Consider the following 24,757-nt stretch of genomic DNA (forward strand, 5'->3'; position numbering starts at 1 on the left):
AATACATAAAAAAGCGTGGATCTTAGTTCGTGGGGCTACACAGAGGTTGACAATGTATCTTACTTATGAATAGTAAGTGGCAATGGGCTCCATATAAATAAAATAAAACAAATAAATAATAAAAATAGTACAGGTCAAAGGGACAGAACCAGTAGAAAAGAATGGTGTATCAATACCATTTAGAAAGAGAAAATGTTGGCTTGTTTCTTCACTTACATCTCTGTCAGGATTATGTGCTAAATTCATTTTGTTGTTCACCTCATTAATGAAATATCAACAAAATTCTGTATTACAAAAAAGGCATTTGAAAACTAACTCAGCAAGGTTGCACAATATTTTTGCTGTTGATTTTGAAATCTCTGTGATCAAGTGTACTAAGTATAAAAAGAGAGTTGGGTTATTGAAGAGGAAAGTGGAATAGAGCTTGATTATTATTCTTTGATACATATTTGTTTTATCAACAAACCTACGAGTGTCATTTTGAAGTTAACATTCCAAGTCTTGAAGCAAGAAGTCTCTTTGTTTGTCTTTCACATTCAGACTCCAAAGCCATGAACTAATCAGTGACTTTGGCCATCCTCTGCTTTTAATCAAGGAATGCTCTCAAAATGCATGATGTGATATATAATGTGATATAATGACCAATGGGGTTATACACCCTTCAGTTAGAAAAAGCAGCATAACTTAGTGTCTCCTTTCATGCTTCAGATTTAGACCAACTGAAATATGTGACCACCTGTCCACAGTTCCCAGACATCTTGTGCAGTTGCTGGCAGTTGGGAGAATAGGGGGAGGAAGGGAATTTCCTCTGAACTTGCTGCCACTAAGTGTGGGTGGCAGTGAGGTTCTTGGTTGCAGCCTGTTTCATAACTCCAGTCTTTCACTGCTTTATATTGCTCTTTTGAGTTGTATCTTTATTTTGCTCTCTTGTATTTATGAATACGCCTGTATTTCAAAGAGTGTTTGTAGTATAATTTTGTCATTTAACGTATTGATTTGAAAAATCTTTTTCTTCAATAGATTCCCTATGTGCCTGATTTGATTCCCATCAATTTAACTGTTTATTTATTTTCATCTTTGGATTCCATCTTTCTATCATCGGTATTTCAGAAAGTTAAAGTATTTATCTTTTAAAAGTCATTTGCCAGATGAAGATCTTTTATTAAATTTGAAAGTTCAGTTCTGGTATAGCAGTTTGTCATTCAACTATACACTAAATCTTAGATCACAGGCATCCAGAGTGGGAGGGTGTGTGTGGATACCTGATACAAGCTCTGCCCGTTTTGTATGTCCCTAGTGATATTACACCCTATTGTTCTATCGTTTTACATTAAGCATAGTAAAATCACATTATCTTATACCTGGATACAAATTAAGTATAGGTGTATGTTGGGCTGTGGGACAGACCGTATCCTTGAGCAAGTACTTCAATTTGTTCTATACGTTTTAGAAGCTGCATGCAAACATTGGTTTACTATCTGCCCAAACCAGGCTTTGAAGAATATACACTCCTGGGGATTACTTTTTTGGATTCTCTCAAGCATTGGTTGCCAGCTGTCCTATCTTTCTCCTATTTCTTGACTTTCATTTAGCTCAGGGTGTGGGCAGAGAGTAAACCAGGATTAATTAATCAATTTAAATAAGACTTTTCTAACAAAATACGAAATAAGATCATTCATCAGACACCCCAAAGATTTTGCCTGCACTAATTCAGTTTATTTTAGATACCAAAGAATTGTGATAGTAAATGTAACAGAATTTTCGGTGTCTGGGAATGACAGTTTGCAAAGTATTTCAAGGCAGTCAATCTGTGCATTCCTTCCCTATCAGGGAAATGGGTGGCAACATCTCCCTTGCATGAAGAAGCAATCAGGCAGAGAATGAGTGAGACCAAAGAGACCTCCTTGCAATGTTTACTGATTAATGGAGTGCTAAAATATAAATATCCAATTTCCAAACTTCTGTTACTTAAACCCTTTTGTTTTTAATAAATAAGACTAATGAGAATCTTTGGGAAATTAATCTCACAGAGCACTTTGATTCTCTTAAGGAGCTCCAGGAGATGGGAAGAAGAGACACCATCCATCAATGGCTACTCAGCATCTTTTTTTTTCGGGGGGTGACCCATTCCCTATTGAGAAGTAGTCTAACAGTTGTTGCAAAGAACTTGGAAGATATAGATTATCTGTGCACAGTTCAGTCACGTTTCAGGCCAGGGTAAAATATGAGCACAGTGTAGATCAAGCAATCCCTCAAGCTTTGGTTCAGAATGAGCAAACTCGCCACAGCCAACCCACTGTGGCCAACTCACTGGGACAACTCGCCACAAGACAGTTTAACTTTTATAATACTAGTTTCAGTCAGTGTCTTTTATTTTTGTTGGCCACATTTTTGTCAAAATTATTTTATCTCTTGTATTTTTCAATTCACTTTCCCTTTTTATTATTATTGGCAATTGTTCTATCAAAATTAATTTAAGTTTTACAGTTCACTTTTTCAATTAGTCTAACTGAAAATGTCAGCTACATTTTCTTGTTTTATGTTTCTTAATTTTAATATTAGTCATTTGATTGTATGTATTTTTATTCCTTGTACAAACAGCTTTTGGTTTACCTTCTTAATAGAGCAGAGAACCAGTTAATGATTCATGGTTAACCATTAATGGTTAATGATGTCATGATGAAAGGAACTAAGCAAGGCAATCACCAAGAGTCAAGACTGATTTCAAGATGCATGCATGCACACACACACACACAAACACAGAGAGAGAGGGAGGGAGGGAGAGGGAGAGAGAGAGAGAGCAAAGAACTTTACAATGGACTAGGGCAGTGGTTCTCAACCTGTGGGTCGGGACCCCATTTGGGGTTGAACGACCATTTCACGGGGGTCGCCAAACAACGCAGTCCGCCATTTTTTTTCCCTTTTCCTTAGCTGTGCTACTCCCTTTTATTCTATTGGCTTTTGAAAGCCAGTAGAATAGACTCTCTTGAATAGAGTCTAATTCTATTGGTTTTCAAAAGCCAATAGGAATTGTCCAGGCTATCTCTGTCCTGCTGAGCCTGCCAAAAGTCCCATTCTGCAAACGGTGCTGCACCAATTGAGTAGTCCTCGACTTACGACCAGTTGAGTAGTCCTTGACTTACAACCGGTTGGGGGTCGTGGCATTAAAAAGGTTGAAAAGCACTAGACTAGGGAATTCATGATAGCTCTATTGTTTGTTATTCTGTTAAGTACACCTTTGGCAAATAATACTTATAAGTTATTCTTTTTACATTACTAACATTTTGTAATTCAGATAAGAGAGTCATGAAATAAATAACAGCTGCTACTCTATTGTGACCAATTACCTACTTTTTAAAAAAATAGCTGTCTATTTATGTTCGTATCTTGTACTATACAAATTTCTATATGTAAGCTAGTAATCATTTTATTTTCTTCAGATATCATAAAATTGTGTTCATCAGTATTTGCTTATATCTATCTATCTATCTATCTATCTATCTATCTATCTATCTATCTATCTATCTATCTACATACATCAGAAGTGGGGAACAATGGCCCTTTTATGACATGTTCTTCAATTCCCGGAATTCCTGACCCAATCAGGAGTCCATAAGTCATAAAGGAGCCATCATTCCCCACCTCTGATATACATGGTATCTCTTAAGCAGTCACATGAAAGGGCGCTGAAAGACATTTCAGTTGAAAGCTCCTGCAGAAGTGGAAAAGGTGCATTCATTTTTTCCCATTAGCCAGTATTTCTGCTGGTGCCTAAAGTATTTTACTAAAATATGATGTGGAACAAAGTTCTAATGCAATTCTGAATCTTCCTGCTGAATTTGGATGTGTGGCTGGATCTTGCTCTCTAGCTCATCCTTAACAACTGACAAAATATTTACACTGCTTAGTAGAAAAGGGTAATTTTTTCCAAAGTATTATACAAGATTGGAGTTAAAAAATAGACAAGGAATATTTTAAAGAGTTTGGAATTATGCATAAATATTTTTATTGAATCATTTTCCAGAGACTTATTAGAACAGAGTATCAGACTGCACTATATTGTACTTTTGTTAAAAGGCAAGAATAAAAGTGTTGCCACTATGAGATAACAAAGAGAGCCAACCCTTATTTGGTATGAGCTTCATATAAACTATAAAATATGAATATATGCCAGCATATGAACCTTAAAAAAGGAAAATGTATTTAATGTATGTTTCAAATTTTATAATGTAATTTAATAAGTTATATGAACAATGGAAGAGGTTATGTAAATAGGATAAAATCCATTCTGTCCCCTTGCAGTCAATACATCTTTACAGGATATATTGCAGGCTGCTGAAAGAAACAAAAACACTTCCATCCTAATTCCAAAAGTGTAGCATATTTTTAAATTTTTCACATTATTGAAAAAGTCTCATTAATCTCATTGTGTATCATACAAGTGGCTATGAAACTGAGCTATACATTATGAAATTCTTGTTTCATCTTTTTTGTTTCTATACTTTCACACAAACAGGTTCTATGTACTTAGTGAAGCTTTTCATCATCCACTGCATAAGTCTCCTGTCATTCCCTTGGTGTTTTCAGGTGCCTAAAAGTAGATAAATGCATTCTCACTCAGTAATTATATTTCTTCACTTTCTGTAAATGTCTAAGTCTCTCAGGCTACGTCTTCAGGGAACAGATGCACACTTAGAGCTACAGTGCTTTTGATTTATAGTCTTGAAGTCATCCTTCAGAAAGTGCATGTGCTGTGATACCAAATTATTCCCCTTTGATGGATGCTACTTGGTCTTTTACATCTGACAAAGGACACATAGTAGGTGCATAAGCTCAGTGTTGCCCTACAGTTATTGGCAATACAAAATGGCTACCAGATACAGGATTAAAAAGGGGGAAGCATTTCCTCTGAATGAGATGTTATTAATTGCTTAGAATTTTGCAGAAGTTTTAATCCAGCAAAATGTCTGCCTCAGGTTGTTCAGTATTTCTAGTATATACTTATCAGAATACCTTTAGCATTAAGCATTGTATTCCATGAGCCCTGCTACAAAAGGGCAGATATTTTCTAATAGAACAGTGGTGGCGAACCTATGGCACAGGTGCCAGAGGCGGCACTCAGAGCCCTCTCTGTGGGCACGCGTACCGTCGCCCCAGTCCTAGGCCTTCAGCTGGGTTTTATAAAACTTTTTCGCTTTAGACCTCCACCACCGTGTGCAAAAAAAAAAAAAAGGTTCAATCAGTCAATTTCAATTTCTTGTGGGAAAAAAAAGGTCTTGCAAAGTTGGAATTGATTGATTGAACTTTTTAATCCCACCCAGTCTGCCGTTACCACTGCAGCCACGCCCACCCAATGGGCCACACCCACCCGGCACCCAACGATGCATAAGTGGGTTTGGGATTTCGGTTTGGGCACTCAGTCTCTAAAAGGTTCACCATCACTGTAGTGGAATATTAATTAACTCCATAATTTCCAAGAACACTGTTGAGATCTACTTCAGCTTGATCCAAAAGTTGTAGGTTAATTGGTTCTTCAAAGCCCTGTCCTGTTGATCTCCTTCCTCCTCCTAATCTGAGAATTCATCAGCACTGAGCAGTCTTTAGCTTTGATTCAACCAATACACCAATCTCCCAACATTATTAAAATTAGACCTCCCATTGGTGTTGATCAGGATTTTTCCCCTCCACCTGTCACAGCATCCAGCAACAAGCTCTTATTTTGAATATTATTTTAGTGCCAATTCTATTTGTATTTTCTCCAAATACTCTCATAGGATGGGATGGAAAATATAGTTTCCTCATTTCTAATATAATCAGGATCACAATTACTGGATTATCTGATACTCAGCACAAAGGAAGCTAAAACCATTTCTGTTATGATATAGTTTAGTTCCACCCCACAGAAAATTGCAGGATATCTGATTAATCCATTTTTTTTACAATTCTCAAGTTCCCTATAAAATGCTGTTGCAATATAATTTGGCAGTAATTGGGACTTCATCACTGTATCTTCCTCATTGTAGAGAATTAAGATGTCCACTAGATTTTTTTGTCAAGATTTTTCAAGATATAGTCCTTGCCCACTATTACCCCTCTTCACAGAATCATTAAAACAAGTAACAACTTTAAAATTAATAAAATTATTAGTTATGTAATAATACTGTAATTTCTACCCCTGATATTTCATAATTCTAAAATAGGATGGAGGCAGCTATTCCATTTATGAGCTTTGCAAGGTCAGTTATTATACTGATATCCAACAGTTCCAGTTGGTCACTGTCCAGTCCATCATCCCTCTGCAGAACAGTGGTTTAATCTTAGTCCATCAGTGCACATGCCCTAGTAGTAGCATAACTCTGCCACCAGGAATCACAGGTATTACCCTAAATCAGTGCTTCTCAAATAGTGGGGCGCGCCCCCCGGGGGGGCGCGAGGCTCCGTAAAGGGGGGCTCGTTTGACCTCAGCAAATACTGTCATATTGGATTTCTAGATCGGATCATCCAACTCACTCGCAAGCGGCAGCCCGAAGCGGAGGACAACATGACCACCAACGCACGTGACACATGCAAAGGACCCGATTGGATAGACATGATGCTCTATCCTGATTGGCCAAACCCGCCCGTGTGACTTTTAGACCTGGAAATCGGTCCTCTGTACAGAAAAAAAAATTTTACAGTCGCGCGGGGGGCGCGAAATGTTTTCTTCTTCCTAGGGGGGCATGACAGAAAATAATTGAGAAGCACTGCCCTAAATTGAAAAATTATTTCTTGTTTTCCACAGAAGAACTTATCTGATAGATAATTTCTTTTTTTAAAAAAAACAAGTTTTATTAGTTTTTTCATTTTACAAACAAGTGCTTAAGAATCAACATGGTGGCAGGGCAATCAATTGTCCAAAAACAAAGTCATACTCATAAAGTTCAGATAAAATCATTAAAAAAAACCCTCTCTATTTCCTCTAATAACATATTATATTCAAGTTAATGTATCAATCAAGTTAATGTTGAGTCAATCAAAACAATCATCAATAACATTTCATCGAAATAAATCCAAATCCTATATTAAACTTTACTATTTCAATTGCTATATTCCATATTGCTAATATAAATACATAATTAACACTTTAGGTGTCTCTCCATTCCCTTTTTCCTTAACATAATCAATAATCATTTATTAATATCATTCCTTCTTTTTTCTTATTCTTCTTCCATTAGAAAATAGCTATCATTTCTAATAAAAAAAATTAGTTCAAAAAAGAAAAGAGAAAAAAAGAACAAAAAGAAAAAGAAAAACAAAGACAAAACAAGAAAGAGAGAGAAAAAATACCTATTTCTATTATACTGTATAATCTATCAATCCCTCAATATCTGTCAAACTCTTTTAACCTCCTCCCAAAATTACTATATCCACAACAACCATGTTAATACATAGACAAACATCCTCTAATTAAATTCAAACCTTTAATTAATTTCTATTCAATCTAACATCTTATTTAACTGTCTTAAGCCATAAATCAGTCCATATCCAGTAAGCCTTTTAAACTCACCATATAAAGCCTTAAGTTACACTATTAAATCTTATTCTAGCCTTCTTTTTATGCCAGACAGGTTTCCATAACAACGCCTCTATATCAATGAACAAGTCACTTTTTATGCCTTGTAGTTTCCTTTGGGTCAAACAAAAACATCCCTTTTTCTGTTTTAAAGACCTAGCTCCTTTGTAAATAATCCCTTGTTGTTTTAAAGAGTCAAGTCTCCACATTTGAAACTGTTGAATAGCAGGCTCAATTATGTCCAAGTTTGTAGTTAATAGTTGTTTATCCAAGCTACCGTAGTTCTCAGTTAGTTGAGCTTGTCTGTCCATTTCTGTTGGTTTTAAAGTTGTAAGTGGTTTAGTTACAGTCCTTTTTAGTTCCTCGCAGATCTCATCAGCATGCATATGAAGTAAAGTAGAATCTTTTTTAACCTTAGTTGATTGCGCTTCTGTTGGTTTTTTGGTCTGTAGAATGCTCAGATAGAGTCTGGGGGTCAATTTGTAAATTCATAGCAGGATTTCTGTTTTTATTGCCATAGTACACTCTTTTATTTGCAAATGTATTTGGTCAGTAGTTTCATAAAGTTTTTCCAGTATGAGTTTATAGTCAAATTGAACATTAGGGTTTCTCCATTTCAAAAATAATTAGAAACAGTCTGTATCATTTAGTAGAGGCTGTGTTCAAGGAACATTTAATCAGTATCCACCCCCACCAATACAGCTGTTAAATTTTTTTGTCTTTTTCCTTTTATAGTAATCTGAAGGTCAAAGTCAGTCTCACCATCAGAAAAGGAGACAGTTGCAATTTTGACTTTTTCCACCAGGTGTCCTCAGTAAAATATAAAATCTCCTCCCAGAGACCAGAAATATCATTAATAAAATCAGAAAACACAGAAATAAAGAAGAATTCTTCAGATGTAGACTAAGTCCAATGGTAGATTCAGTATTAAAAAATTTTTTCCAAGACCCCAAAGTGAATAAAAAAGAATAAAAATAGAAAAAAGTCACTTTAAATTAATTCAGTCCATTTAAGCTTCTTTTTCCCACACTCACAAACACTGCTTTCTTAGAGCAGGGAAATAATTTCAAGAGTGCTTTTTACAGGCACAAAAAAAAGAGAACCAAGAGAGGGAAAGAAAAAAGTCTCACCTGGCTCAGCCATGGTGGTTCCTGTGCTTAGATGTTCTTCTGACTTCTGGTTACAGAAGCAAGGTGAACAGCCATTTTACTGGCCAGTCTTTCCACCGTCGGCCCAAAAGAGCAATCTCGGGCCGTGGAAGAAGCTGCCGCTTTCCCACAGACAACAAGGACCTCCTCTGCGGTAGCCGCCCCTAGCGGAGAATCAATGGAAAATCAGCTGGCGAAGAGATCAGTCTCTTCGCACAGCCGCAATCCGGAACCGGAAGTCTTGATAGGTAATTTCATTCAGGTTCTGCTATACTCTGCCTTTGTATTCACAAACAATAGTATGTCTTACTCCCCCTAACACTGTCCAGTTAATTAGAGCTCTTCATGTCCATGTTCCATTAACACTATGTTTATTCAAAAGGCTATTATGAAGATTTTGTGGAAATTCAAATGTCCAAGTAAATAATAATTTGATAAAGGTACTTTAAATGATCAGGAACATAATCAAATATGTATATGTTGAATATGTTTCACATGCTAGCAAAATAATACTTAGAATCATCCAAAGCAGATTAGAGTCTTACGGAAAGGGAAGTTGTAGATTATGCTGGCTTTTAAAAAGGCTGAGGAACTAGATAATAGTATTGCTGGTACATGCTGGATAATTCAGAAAGCCAAAGAATACAAAAAAATATATATAGTCAATATGCAATTTGTTTCATTGACTATCAAAAGATTTTCACTTGTGTTGATTATGACAAACTTTGAAATATTCTTTAAAAAATAGGAATATCAAGACATCCAAATTTCCTTGTGTAAAACCTATAGATAGGACAGGAAACCATGGTCTGGACAAATGGCAAAGTAGTCTGGCTCCAAATTAGGAAAGTAATGATATAAGTCTAAGTTAAAATAAGGTATACTCCTATTTGTTCATTGTATATGCTGAATACATATTGAAAGAAACTAGATTGCAAAAAAAGATGAACTTGATTTTAAAATTGGAGGAAGAAATAATAATCTTTGCTATAGTGAATCTACTGTTCAGCTGAAAATGCAAATTATCTGCAAGCTCTCATAGAAGATAAGTAGAGTGAAAAAAAAAGAACTACAATTAAATGTAAAGACTGAATTAATGATAACAATTAGAGCCTTACAATTGACAATGAACATATTGAAGTGGTAGATGTGATTGCCTTTTAGGATCAACTATCAACCTAAAAGAAACAACAGTGCTGTAGACTAGCACTCAAAGAACAGGCATTAAGGCTTTGGAAAAGATAATTAGATGCCATGATGTGTCTGTACTGAACAAAGATCAGAAATCTGTAGGCAATAGTTTTCCCTTTGACACTGAATAGAAGTGAAAGTTGATTTTGTGGAAGCAGGGTAGAAAGAACATTGATGGTTTTCAAGTTTGGTGTTGGAGAAGATTCCTGAGAATACTATGGATAGTCAAGAAAGCAAACAATGGAATTTAGAATAAATCCATAGTTTTCATGTAAGGCATAAATGACCTGGCTCAGATTTTTATATTTTGGCATATTACGTAAAGACTCAGTTCCCTTGAGAAGTTCGTAATTCTGGGGAAAATGAAAAAAAAAAAAAAACACTAAGAGGGCAACTAGGAGCAGGGGGATGGACTCAGTTATGGTGATGATTGGTGAAGCTTGGGGGACAAATCTTCCTGAAGAAGATATATTTAGATGGTCACAAAGAGTTAATCCTAACCTGATGTCTCCTACATTTTTATGTATTTTTGGATTATTTTAGTGCAAAGTATTAAAGACATCTCTAAATACGCTAAACAATTTTATTAAGTTTTCCCATTCCCAGATTAGTTCATAAAGTTATTCAAGACTTATGGCTTAACAATCAAATAAGATCATTTGGGGTTTTTGATCTTTTAATAATGTTCTGGCAAAATGTAGTCATAGTTATCATTGCATTTGAATGCTCTAAAGTCATATAATATTGTTGCTCTTGTTTGAACTAAAAAAATAAAATGTTTTCCTAGCTGCCATTCTAAGGAACAAAATAAAAGTCAAATGAGGTTTGTATAGTGGTTTCAAAAGCTTTAAAAATAAAATAAAACACTAATGAGAATGAAGTAATTTTGTGGCTTTGAATGATTGTCTTTTGGCTGCAAAGCAATACAGTGTAGCTTTAGCAGCAGGCTGCAAAAAGGCAGCAGTTTTTACATTTTTTACTAAAGTTTAGAGTTTCAATAAAGGCCTCTGTGATCATATATTATAAGTATATATGAATCACGTGTATAACATAGGGAGGGTGACACAGATAATGGATGTTTAAAAAAATAGATTTGCAAAGTAGACAGCATTATATCCTTTTAGTGAATCAGTGTTTGTACCTTTGGTATAACAGACAGGAAAATATAAAGTAAAATTTTCAAGAAAAACTTACGTTAACCAAAACTCTTTCAAGTCAAGCCTGATTGTTATTTTCACTGATACTTTTGTACTGGTAAAAGACTGAATTGATTTGGTGCGGGTTTTTTCCATTTACTAATTTAACCTACAACTCTGGTATTTTCTGGTATCATCGCATCCAACTACTAGACAAAGCAGACTCTGCTTAGCTTTTATGATCACCCTGGGTAACTAACCCATAGCTTGTCCAGCACTAAAAAAGCTACAAATTGTATTCAGGCCACAGCTGAATCCCTGGATGCTTGAATGAGGAGTCTGTCATTTTTTGTAAGCACAAATGACCCAGGTTTTGTTCACATCTACATAAGGTTAGCGAATCTTGTGTGCACTTAAAGAGGTAGAATAAACAGGAAATGTCAGTCAAAATAGTTCATCACTTTTGCTGTTATTTGTATGATTTATTTTTACTCTGCCTTACATGCAGATTTTTATACATAGCGTTCCACCTGTTTAGCCTTCCTCTGCAACCACTCATCCTGCATTTCTTGCAGTTCCGCCTATACTTTGGACCGCAGATGCTTAAACTTGCTTTTCTTTGAGACAGATGATGGATCATCCTGCGTAAGTTTTGTTCTTGATCTGGAGGGCAAATAAAATAGTCATGTGGTTTTCATCAAATCAGTCTTAATGCACCCGGGTTTTCAGACCAAGTACAGTTGTTGCAGTTTGTGTGATGTCATCTTTAAATTGTGTCCACTTTTCAGAACAGGTTCCTACAAGAAGTAAATTGCCAGAGAGTTTTTCATTAAGTACATCTTGAAGCATTGAACTTAGTGTGGTATGTGATGGAATGTAGTCTGGATTCCCAGGAGGAGATGCATTCCAGAGAAACAAGAGACAACTCGATCAAATAGCTTGTGTTAAAGAAAGAGGGTGAAGATGACTCCTAATAGTTCTCAGGGGATATGTTTTATGTAGCTGATAGTTTCCTTTAGTTTGGTAAGTCTTTCTCTATAAGTCAGGAACAATAAAAAAAATCTGCTTGGAAGAATCACATGTCTTTCTCGGTTTTTGAAGCTTGACAGCTGATGATAAATGGTTGCTTATGATGTAAAGGACTGTGTTTAGGTTGAGGACTGATTGGACCAGCCTATGATCTCTTCGGCACTCAGCACCTAGCATGGAACAGTTGATGGTGACATCTTTAAAATCACACTGCATTTAAACTGCCCAGAGGTTGCTGGGAAGAGCTACAATCTGTGAGTTGAGGAGGGTGGAGGAGCTGAGTAGGAAAGTAGCTGAGCCCCTGCTGATTGGACCTCCGTTGCATTTAAATGGAGTAGTAGATTAATGAGAATAAAATGAATTTCAACAATTGTAGAATCAGTATGCAGCAAAACAAAATTGACAAAAGTGAAGGGGATCTGAATATGTTTTGAATGTACTGCACGTGTGTCATAGAAATTATTAGCATAAGTGCTTGCATGTAATCTGTAGTTCTGCAGGCCATAACAGTAGGAGATAACAAACTCTGTAGCTAGATTTATTTTCTTGTGAATCAGAAAAAAGGGCAAGATTGTTTCTATTTCATTAAACTGACTTGGAATTCAGATGGGTGGAACTACTATAGATTTTCCAGGACAACCTGCCATGTAGTCTGGGTGCCCTGGAAGTCATTGGGCACCCAATTTGTAAGGGAAGTTCAAAGAATGAAGGAGATCTGCAGGTAGTCTCAGTTAACCGTATATATAACATTGTGTAGACCACTATGGTATAAATAATATTTTTGTTTATATTGTTGTTAATTGTTTAAGTGCCCCCCCCCGTTGTGGGTAGTGGTAAATTCTCCTTCCAGTCAACTTCAGATCCTATTATTTTCATGTAGTATACTTGGCAGAACTATGTGGTTTGTCATTATTTCATTTAGACTCCCTTTTAAGCTAGTCTAAATATTTCTTCAAATAAAGACTTCCTCTTTCCAAGTCCTACCTCAATTTTTTTTGGGGGGGGGGGCAGGGAGCTCTCCATGATCTGGAGTTACCAGCCGTCAAGACAGATGGAAAGGCAGAATGGAAGCTAAGATAGAGCCCTGTTTCCCATCTTAGGAGGGTGCTATTTTATTCTATTTTCCTTTGGTTGCTTTTAGAAGTCATAGCATTTAGGTTTTAATATAGAATTTTTAAAGAAGTAGCCATATTTCCCTGATGTGGCCACAAATCTATATTGCCTCCTGCAGCCTCTAATTCAGTATGGTTTTCTTGTGTTAGAATGTATTCTTTTTTATGCATAGTACACCTAGAAACTTCGTCCCTATAAAAAACTGTTTCCAAAAATTCTACTCTTACCATAATTCATTTTCTCTCCTTCTGTTGCCCACTCAGAAAATCAGATAGAATTCAGATTTTGTAAAACTTGACACTTTCTGCAGTGGATATGTTCTGATACCTTGCAGTTAAGTGCTGTAATAAATAACAAATCAACAGTTTAATACCACTGAGAGGACCACAGTGCAGCCAGATTCTTGAGGTTCAGTCATTGACTCTGTCTTTGAAGTGAGATTTCAAAGTTAATTGAATTGCCTGCTGGATACTCATTTCAAAATATAAGTTCTGCCAGGGGTATGGTAATAACAATTTAGTTGCTGAGAAATGCTAGAGTAAAATTGCACGACCTAAGAAAAGGGAGAAATGTCACCTAAAGCAGCTGGATTATAAGAATAGAAATAAGGGTTATAAGGACACACAAATAATAAATCAGAAGAATGACTTGGACAATTTCTTGTCTTGGACTTACAAAGGAAATGTGTTAGGCTTATGAAGGAGTCGTTGTGAGCAAATGGGCAGCCATATAAATTTAATAAATAAATCCTGAGAAAAGACAAATACAAAACAAACAGAAATATTAAACTATTTAAAGGGAATAAACATCAAGATTTTAAAAGCAAAAGGAAGGAATATAAACTTGACCTATTTGGTTATCTTTAAATATATATGATGTACAGTACTTTCTAGTAGCTCTTAGTGGAATATTCTTGATTAGGACTCAGTGATTAGGCTTTAAAGATTTGTTTATAGATAAGCAATAAGATGTGAGAAGATTTTTTGGATTGTATTTTTAGAGAAAATGATAAGTTATGGTGTTAAAAGTAAAGGAATATTATAAAATTAACTTATTTGAATAAGTTTAAAATATAGATGTTGCCGTTGCTGGTACCGTGCTTTCTGGTGTATAAGACGACTTTTGAGAGCGTTGAAATCGGCGCCGAAGTCAGGGGTCGTCTTATACACCGAGTCGTCTTATACGTCAGAAATAACGGTAGTTTCCGGCGTATAAGACGACTTTCTAGGCATGCGACTCGGCGTCGAAGTCAGGGGTCGTCTTATATGCCGGGTCGCCTTATACGCCGGCAAATACGGTAACTTCTAAAGAATTTTTCTGATTACGACTGAATGACAAGACTTTAAAATTTATTTATAGATGAGCAATGTGATATGCAAAGAAAAGAACTTTTGTTGTAATATTAGAGAAAGTTGTAAGTTTTTTTTTTAATTGAAAATTTTTTAAATTTTACAAGACAAATCCCCTCCCCAAACCCCCCCACCCTCCCATACCCTCCCCCAGCTCCCCAAACCTCCCTAACCCTCCCCCGGCCCTCCCAGAGATGATTACAGGCTTATCCAAAAAGTTTCAAAAAAAAGAAAAGAGAAAGTTAAAACACATAAAAATCCTAAACAATTCTAAATACCTTAAATTAAACAAATTATCTTCTCCATCATTCTATATAAATTCCTTCGAAAACACAATTTTAAACACTACTTTCTTTGAACAACTATACCTACAATATAAAATCTAATATAAATCATAAACAAATCTGAATACATTTAGTTAAACAAGTTATATTCCCTCCAAAGCACAAATTTAAACATTACTTAATAATAATAATTAAGAAAAACCCAAAGACTAAACACATTGTAATACACTTCAAACCTTTTGATATCATACTGATATTATTATCATTCTTTATAAACTCCCTCCAAAACACAAATTTAAAACATTAAAATTCCCTTATACACATTTAAATCTTTATCACAAATTCCATCCACAATAAACACATTAAACATTTAAATCTTCACCAATAACAAATTCCATCCACAAGAAACACAGTCCTTATCACTCTCAATTGTTCATTTTCATTCTCCATCCCATCAGTCTCAATTGTCTATTTTCATTCTCCATCCTTATCCTTATCAAGCTCGAGAGAAATGCTTTGAGATCTGCCTTGAAAGATTGCTCCAAAGTTCCTAAATCTCCCAACGACTCAGAAGCCAATACATGTGAGGATTCCTTAAACTCCTTATTCTGTTGATCTTTACAATTATATGTTGCACGAGTTGTCCTCTGCCCCTTCCTCTCAACTTGTTGAAACCCCTCAAGCTGAAATTTCCCATTTTCCATTTCTTCAGACAACAATTCCACGCTTGAAGATTGCTCCAGAGGCTTTATAAGTCTTGCTTCTCCCACAGATTCAGAAACCACTAGATGTGAGGCTTCCTTGGCCTTCTTCTGTTGCCGCTTTTCTTTACAGTTATGTGCTACACAAGTTATCTTCTGCTCCTCAATCTGAACTTGTTGAGGCCTCTCAAGCAAAGGTTTCTCTTCTTCCAAGGCCTTAAACTTAGTAGATGGCGGTGAACATACCCCCAGGACCGAAGTATAAAAATCTTTTGCTTGAGAAGCAGTATTAAGTCTATAACATATCCCCAGGTAGTTCACCACCATTCCAATCGGAACATCCCATCTGAACGAAATTCGTCTCTTTTTAAGTTCGTCTACTAAAAAAGCAAACTCCTTTCTTCTTCTTAAAATTTTAGATGGGATCTCCTTTAAGATTATGACGTCTTGTGAAGCAATTTGAAATCTCTTCTTATAAAAGGCTTGTATAATTTCATTGCGTAAAGATCTTTTCCCAAAGTAAATTACCACATCTGTTGGCAAGTTCTTTTGCACTGCCACCACAGAATTAACTCTAAATAATTTTTCAGTTTCACTAAGTATTTCCTCTTTTTCTTTATTCAAAATCACAGCAAAGTCCTTTGCAACCATCTCTTTCAGATCTCCTTGCAAGGACTCTCCCAAGCCTCTAATTCTTAAAGCATATTCCATTTGTCCATATTGAAGCGTAAGAATCTCATTTTCCATTTCTTTTTCCATACTTTCAATTTTTTCCTCCATTAATTCCACTTTTTCAGCTACCTCTTCCACATGAGAATTCAAATTTTCAAGAATAGAAGCAACTCCTTTTAAAGCCAAAACTATATCTTGTCTCAAAATCTTATTATTTTCCTCTAAACTCTTTTTCACTTCGACCCTAATTTGAATTATAACATTTCCCATCATATCTTGCAAATCCTTCACAATTGTTGGCTGGACCACGGAGGAGGGTGGAACTATTGATTTAGGAGCTGTGGAAGTCCCTGGATGCTTTGGAGCCATCTTAAAAAAAAACAAAACTTTACTCCTTCTTGAAAATTACAAAAATTCCTTCAAAAGAGAATCATAACTCCCTCAAAGGAAAATTAAAAAGAAAAAAGGGAGTTAAAGAAAAAAAGAATTAAAATATCCATTCCAATCCTTAAAAGGAAAAAGAAAGAGGAGTAAAAAAAGAAAAGAAAAGAAAAAAAAACACAAAAAAGCCTGCCTTTTAAAAATACAAAAGACAAAGCAAAAAAGTCAAACAAAAACAATAATGCTTAAACACCAAAAAGCCTGACTGTTAAAAATACAAAAAGCAAAACTAAAAAATCAAGAATAATAATGCTTCTAAAATCCATCCAAACATTAGAAAAAAAGAAAAGAGAAAGTAAAAGAAACCGATCTCCATTCTAGCTTCCCCCCCAAAAAAACGCCGGAAAGTCTGCCGATCGCCATTTTACTTTCCCTTTCAGCAAAAAGTAAAAAGTAAAAGGAGAGAATATAAACATGAAAATAAATCTTTAAACTTAAAATGCATATGAAGTCAAAGAAAGCAAAAAGTAAATCCTCTAATCAACTCTGTCCGCTTCTAAAAAAACTCACCAGATCTCTTTAAACGCGGAGGTGGTTACAACGGCTTGTTTTGTCCCTAGGGACAAAAGCAGCTGGGAAGCAGAGACAGTCTGAACTCCGTGGGAGCACTCCTCTCAGCCCCCCCAAAAAGCCTTGGGGGTGCAAGAGAGTGGCTCTACCACTATTCAAACAACCCTCTTTCCCCCCCCTTTGCCCGGGAGGGGGATTTTGAACCGCTGAACAGCTGATGTCCGCTGTTCATAGCGATTCATTACACTTACCCAGGAGGACGGCTACAAAGTAGCCGCCATCGCCCGCGCAAATCCACCGGAAGTCCCAGAAAGTTGTAAGTTTTGAAATTGCATTTGTCTTGATGAAGGGAGAAGTCATTTCTTCATATGTTTTTTCTTTTTATTGGTTTTTTTATTATTTAATATTTCTTAATTTTTCTTTTTAAATATTCTTTTCTGCCCTTTTACTATTTTATTTTCCTTAGTTCTACTAGTTTTTTATTTTTATATTTGTAAATGATAATAAAAATTATTACTAAAAAGAAATAATGGTTATAAGGATAGAAATTCAGATCACATCTACTGTAATATCTTTTAAAAACTAAGTTGGTTTTATCTTCTTTGGGCATTCCTTCCCCAAAACTTTATCACTCATGATTTATTTTATCAATGAATCTTTTGGAAAATCAGTTAAAGATAACGGATATATAAAATCAGGATTCTCTATCATTTTCTCTTCATGTTATTTAGGGACAGATACCCTCAAATCTTGTGTTTTCTAAATTACATGTGCCTTATAAACTATTTTTACCTTGGATTGCTTTTAGTATTGATTCTTAATGTCTGTTTCCTAAAAGATGCCCATTTTTGTGGAGGGTTTTCAGAACCACTCTATTATTAGATGTAGATGTGAAGAGCCAGTAAAAAAGCTGTTTGTACAGCTAGACCTCAACTTATGATAATAATTGGGATTGGAATCTCAGCCGGTGAGCGAAACGGTCATGCATGAAGGAGAAATCCCACTTCTTCCTCTCTGTTTGCAATCTTCCCTGCCAGCTTTCCCATTGACTTTCTATGGAAGGTGGCAGAGAAAATTGCAAATGGCGATCATCTGATTGTGGGTACTTGGCAATCATTTATAAATATGAGCCAGTTGCCAAGCACCATAAATGCAGTCACGCTAGAATTGCTTTATAAATCTTAAGCTGAGGACAGCCTATAAAGTATACTAGTAATTTAAGTGGATTGATGCTGTTCTTGACCATCTTGCCCTCCTTGCATCAGCTCATGGTCTGTTAGACTTTAAGCTAAGCTAGTTTGGCAGCCATACATTCCATCTCTGTCGTTTCCAGCAGCAGGAAGCATCAGTTCATTCTGGCATCCTTAAGCCATCTGTTCCAGGCTACATCCTTTCATGTACTCCTTTGAACATGCACTTAATTTTTTAAAAGAAAAGTGATTATTGCCAAATAAAATATAAACTACATTGAAGTTTTCTGTGGTGTAGTACATTGGAACAATATCAGAAAGGGTGGCAGCGTTTATTACCATTCCATTATCATTCTCCTGAGATTTTATTATTTCTTAGAGTTTCTCTGCTTAATAATTCTTTTCTAATAATTTACAGAATGATACTTCTGTAAATTTGAGTTGTATACAGTATGTAAGAAAAATCTAGAATGTAAAATTGAAAGGTGACTTTAGGACTTGATTTGCCATTTTAAAACGTTGCAAATTATGCAGTAGATTCTGGCTAAGTGTTCATCTATATTGAATGGGCAACATTCTGGTGGAAAGAAAAGAATATTTGGGATGGTATTAGCTACAGTATTTAGGCCAATGCCATGCAGTGAGCAGGATCTCAAGATAGATTTGATACAATTTGATTGATGTTTTGATATTTCCCCCTCCTTTTAAAAAAAAATCATACACATATTTTATTGTCTACTTGATTATTTTTATGAGAGATTGACTTTTTTTAATGAATGATTGCTTTTTTAGAATTGTGCCAACTTTAGTAACACAATCAAAGAGGGCTCACAGCTGAAAACTGTTGCCAGGGTCAAGGGTTAACTGACTCTATCTATGATCAAATACATTTGAGTTTAATTTAGACTACTTCTTAGAATATTTGAAATGCTTGGAATAAAGGAAAATGTAAGAAATCATGTAGTAAACATACCATATTGAAAATCATGAACATAATATCACATTATACAAACAGACTGTATACCTTTTTCCTGTAGATTCTCTCTAGCAGTTGTTGCACATAGTACTTTGAGAATGTAAAGAATAAGGACTCTTTTAAAAATACTGGAAGCTTTATATGAACTTTTTATTGAAAGAAGATGGAACTGATGATTTATGGCATTGAGGATTAAGGTTAAAGAGAAAGGGAAAAGAGTAAGATTGCAATTGATAGAAAGAAAGGCAAAAGTTAAAATTCTGAGGGGTTTTCATTCTTTCCTTTTTTTCTTCTTTCCTATCTTTTTCTTATTTTTATTTTTTAATTTGTTATACATTTATTTTGTTGTAGGAGTCTAATGAACTATGAGAGAGAGAGGGCAAGGGGGGGGCTTGTTTGCAACACTTACTTACTCAGGTTACAGTTTCTGGCCTATACTCAAAATTCTTTCCTTTGTTTTTTTTTTTTTTTTTTTTTTTTGTAGTTCTTCCACTTGTTCGCAAAGTTATCCCTTTTTCCCATTATATAACCCAAAGCTTAAAATCATCCTTCTGTCCGTCACCTTATCAAAGGCCTTATGAAAGGCCTTTATGGGGGAAATTTTTCTGCAGTAGCATCCCATTTATGAAATGTCCTCCCGAGAGTGACTTGACTGCACCCATAGTAACATAATTTTGATACTAGGTGAAAACCTTTCTATTTTCTCAGCCTTTGTTTCTGGCTTTTAATTGTACTTAAATTAAGGTTTTAGTTTTAGATAGCAGCCTCAAGTCCACCTAGTTTATTTGGTGTTGACATTATGTACTGTGTTTGTTTTTGTTCAAATAGTTTTTAGTGTGCTTTATTGTAGAGAGCTTCAGCTATTGGGTGGTTTAAACATGTAAATTCAAAAAAATCCTACCTTAATGGTTTGTGTATCTAAAGAAGCAGTTTGCCAGATTTCTTATTTACAATAATTTGACGTTAGGTTGACTTGCCAAAATTCTTCTCTAGACCCAGGAGCCTATTTGGAGATTTCATCTGGGAAAACATGTGACATAGAGTCATTCCTGGGGCATTTAAGAGAAGCAACTGCTTGATTATACATTATAAGGCTAGAGAGATGAGATCACATGGGGGCTGAGCTCAAAGGAATGTGAAATCCAGATGAAGCCAAATCAGAATTACTGCTTTGTTCAGTCATCTGCACCTGTGAATATGGAGGTGGAGAGTTATGAGGCTATGGGACAAGCTCAGGAATGTCCTAATAATCTTCCTTCTTCCCACCACTTCTTTGTCATTCCTACCAGCATCTAAACTCTTACTTCTGTATATTTTCTTCTTTGAGAAACCTGAAAAAAATTACGAGGTAGTAATTTTACATTCAATCTGATGACTAATTACTACAGGTACTTACCTAATACAAGTCCTAATAGTTAAAGGGGGGATTTTTATATATATATATTTTCTTCTACAGCAATTCTGTTGTTGATTGTCGGAGTCTAATGATCCTAAACTGTTATGCTTTCTGCTGTGTTTGGTTCTTTGGGATGAAAAACGTGGCATACCATATGCATTTCCAAAAAGGTTGTCCTCAATTCACCTTATGATGATTTTTGATTGCTTCACAATCAAAGTAGCTGTTTTATGGTCTGAACTATATATAGCTTTAGAAAGAGGAAATACAGTGTTTTTTCAAATAATGAATACATTTTTAGCAATTTTGAATTGTTGTGTTGGAAGCCCCTAAATCTGAATCACCAGTTCCTTATTCTGCATAGTCTGTAGCAACTGATATAAAAAGTATAAATATTCAAGATATCACATCTAGAAACTCAGATGTAGTTTTGTTGCACTAATAAGCACATTTCACAAATCATATACAAAAGGATGATACTTATAACATCATACTGTTTTTGTCATTTTGAAAAAAGACTATAATTCTTCTGATGCCTCTGCTTTGTTAGTAGATATAGTGTCCTGTTGCTTATTTTGTCTCTACAGACTCCTGCCCTGAACAGTACTCGTTTAGCTTCCAAACCATCTGTTCATGGTTTGTTAATGGTAAAATGTCTTGCAAACACACGTTGTGTACAAATCTTAGTAGCAACAAACCCTAAATTATATTTATTTATAAAATAAATAGATTCTGAGTGGCTTATAAAATCCAAATGTGTCATTTAAACATCTGACTCTGTATTTAATCTCTCCAATTCTTCATTCCTTATATACTAACATTTGTACCAGAGATTTGGGTATTGTGCTAAGTCACTGCTTGGCTTATTTGATTTAGTTTTGAGGCTGTGTGAATCTAGGAAGCTTGGATTTATTAAACAAATGAATAAATTGGCATGAAGTTTGATGATCTCAAGTCCTGTAATGCTGCCACATTATGATGGAGGATGTTCCTAGGAGAGATGAGTGAAGAATGCTGCTGGTATATCTTCCCAGCAGGTTTATACAAGATGTGAAGATCATCCCAGCTTCAAGCTAAAGCAACCAGACTTCTACACAAGGCAGTAGTGGTCTAGGAAGATATGGATGATCATTTTTGAGACAGTGGGAAAAGCCTCATTTCATACTGAGCAGAAGAATCCAGTGATAAACTATTCCTGTATTTTATCAAGAAAATACTGCAGTCAGTAAATATAAAATGATTGATGATATAATGGCAAATGGCACTCAACATGCTACTAAGGAAGAGCTGAGGAACTTTTGCAATATAAATGGTGTTTATTTTATTATATGCATAATTTTTATCAAGAATTTTGATTATAATAGTAAAATATAATACAAAGTAAAGAAAGAAAAGACAATAGAAAGGAGTAAAAAGCACAAGAAAAAAGGACAGAAGAAAGAAAAAAAAGTAAGACTATAATAAAGATAAAAGAAATATATAAAGATGATTTCCAAACTTCATCACAACAATTATAAACCAACTTAGTAACCCTCTGTGTTACAAGGTTCAAAGGAAAGTGGAAGATTGGATTTACCTGATTTGAAATTGTATTTTACAGCTTATTTTTTTGGTTTGGATAAAAGAGTGGATATTGCTGAGAAATAGAAGATTTTCAGAGATAGAAGGATATGACCTGAGATTTGGTTGGCATGAATATATCATGAATTTGTGGTACAATAAATTCAAGGTTAATGTAGATTTTAAAAATGTATTTTTAAAATGTATGGTAAATGTATTATACTGAGAATATGGAATAATAGTCAAACCAAAATGGTTATATCACAAGATGCTACAATTCTGTCAAAGGGAATGTAAAATAACATCAAGAGAGCAACTAATGGCAGAGGGCCATAGCTGTCAATGGTTTCCTTATTACAGTTATCAGAAAGATTTAGAGTAGATAAAACAATGTACAGTGTTGAATATTGAAGACTGATTTTGAAACAGAATTGTGTACAAATGATGAACTTGTGATTGCTAAAATGATAAAATAAAATGATTGCTAAAAGTTTGATTGAAGTTTGAAAGAGAAGAACAAGTTAAGGTATGATAAAGTAGACTAAAATTGTGGATTATAGAAGACATTCCTTACTTACAAGAACTTTTTTAGTATTAAAAGATTAAGTTAGATCAATACTCCAGTCATTACCAAATCAAAAAGCTTCAGGAATAGATAGAATATATATAGACAGCAAGCAACAGAAGAAGTATCATTACAAATTGTTAGGAAACTATGGCAGTAAAAGTGGAAAATGAAACAGTGGTCAATGAACTGGAAGAGGTCAGTCTCTACAGAATAATACCAAAAAAGAGAGAACACAGTGTATAAACTATCACACAATGTCCTTAATTACACATGCTAGCAAAATAATGCATAGTACCATTAAATATAGATTAAAGGGAAATGCCAGGTATTAAAACTGGTTTTAGAAAAAGCCAAGGAACAGGGAACTTTATTGTTGATGCTTGCTGGATAATTGAAAAAAAAATCAAAGAATATAAGAAAGAAGTTAATATGTGTTTCATTGATTATAGAAAGACCTTTGATTGTTCTGACTATTTCAAATTGTGGAACATGCTTAGCAAAATTGGAATTCCAGAACAACTCACTGTTCTCATGCAATATCTCATGCATAGGTCAGGAAGCCAGAATCCAGGTAGAACATAGCAAAACAGAACATAGCAAAAGAAGTGAAACAAGACTGTATTACTCTCGTATTTATTCAATCTATATGCCTATTGAGGAAGCTGAATTGGAAGAATATGAATAAGTTTTATTGTTATGGCTGTTTTGTCAGTCAAAATTTTATGTGCAAATGCACAGCCTTAGGAATGGGGTTAATATGGTCAGTAGACAATAGACAATAAATTTATTTTAGTAGCTTCATTCAGAATTTATTGAACACAAGAAATGTCAGCAGAAAAGGTCAGCAAGGACAATGCTACATTAGCCTTGCCAAAGGCCACTTGAATGTTAGAAAAAGCTTCCTAATGGTAACAACAGTTTGTTAATGGAACAAAGATTGTAGGATCTCCTTTACTGGATGTGATCAAGGAGAGGCTGGACAGAGGGTTGGATATCCTGGAAGTAGATGTCATTTTGGGAGTGGCAGAAGCCTCTTCATGACATCCCAGAGTGATGCAATCTGCACAACTATTATCTTCTGCCTTTTTGTCTCTGCATGGAATTAAAGTGCTGACAGTTCTTTTGTAATACAAAATAAATATCAGTGTTATGAAAACATGCAAGGGTACTTTAAGAGTAAAAAAATATCTACTTTGTTTGACATCTAGTTCATGGGTTGCCTAACTATGTAATCTAATTATTTGCTTTTGTGGGTAAAAATTAGTTCATAATGAAGGGTAATTCTCAGATTCACTGTTTTAATTTAATTGCTTTCTGTTTTACTTGGACATATAGCAGGCCCAATGATACATTTAATGAATAACAATTGCCTAAATTAAAGTGAAATATCATAATAGCTAAATCTATTATAGCAGGGGTCCCCAACCCTCGGTCCGTGGACCAGTACCGGGCCACAGCATGCCAGCAACCAATCTGCATAAACAAGCAAAGCCCATCCGCAGAATGCAGGCAACACACAAAACCATGCACTCTTCGGTCCGCGGAAAAACCTCTCTCTACGTAACTGGTCCCTGGTGCCCAAAAGATTGGGAACCTCTGCATTATAGTCATTAAAAAATAATAGTAATAGACTTGTAGATATATAAAAGCTTTTTGGATTAAAATTTGGTGGAACATTCAAAATATTTTTAAAAGAAAGATAAAGTTTACTCCTCAACTATTTTTGTTGGGTATTATTGTAGATTTTGATGTTAAGGAAACTAATTTGATGTTGAATTTAATAACAGCAGCAAGGCTGTTGGTAGGGCAATATTGGAAGAAGGATTGTTTGCCAACTATAAAAGAATGGACGCTTAAAGTGTCAAATTTAGCAGAAATGGCTAAGATTTCTGCTTATTTGAAGGATCATTCACAAGAAAGATACATTTCGGTTTGGAGAAG

The 24,757-nt window shown here is 35.0% G+C and overlaps 1 protein-coding gene across 4 annotated transcripts in view; it reads left to right on the top strand.

Moving 5' to 3' along the window:
- The window catches only part of AIG1 (androgen induced 1), a 97,440-nt gene that overhangs the window by 52,578 nt on the left and 20,105 nt on the right, over positions 1 to 24,757 (top strand). Inside the window, exon 5 of one of the 4 annotated variants that reach the window (XM_039346824.1) lies at positions 21,723 to 24,319. The exons of the other annotated variants lie outside the window; for them this stretch is intronic. Coding sequence (XP_039202758.1) covers positions 21,723 to 21,742 — 20 coding nt within the window. The 3' untranslated portion in view covers positions 21,743 to 24,319. Of the gene's footprint in view, positions 1 to 21,722; positions 24,320 to 24,757 lie in introns of those variants that run through there. 4 annotated transcript variants of the gene reach the window in all.

This window comes from Crotalus tigris, unplaced genomic scaffold (assembly GCF_016545835.1).
Source record: "Crotalus tigris isolate CLP2741 ecotype Arizona unplaced genomic scaffold, ASM1654583v1 scf7180000018030.5226217, whole genome shotgun sequence".
Lineage (NCBI taxonomy): Eukaryota > Metazoa > Chordata > Lepidosauria > Squamata > Viperidae > Crotalus > Crotalus tigris.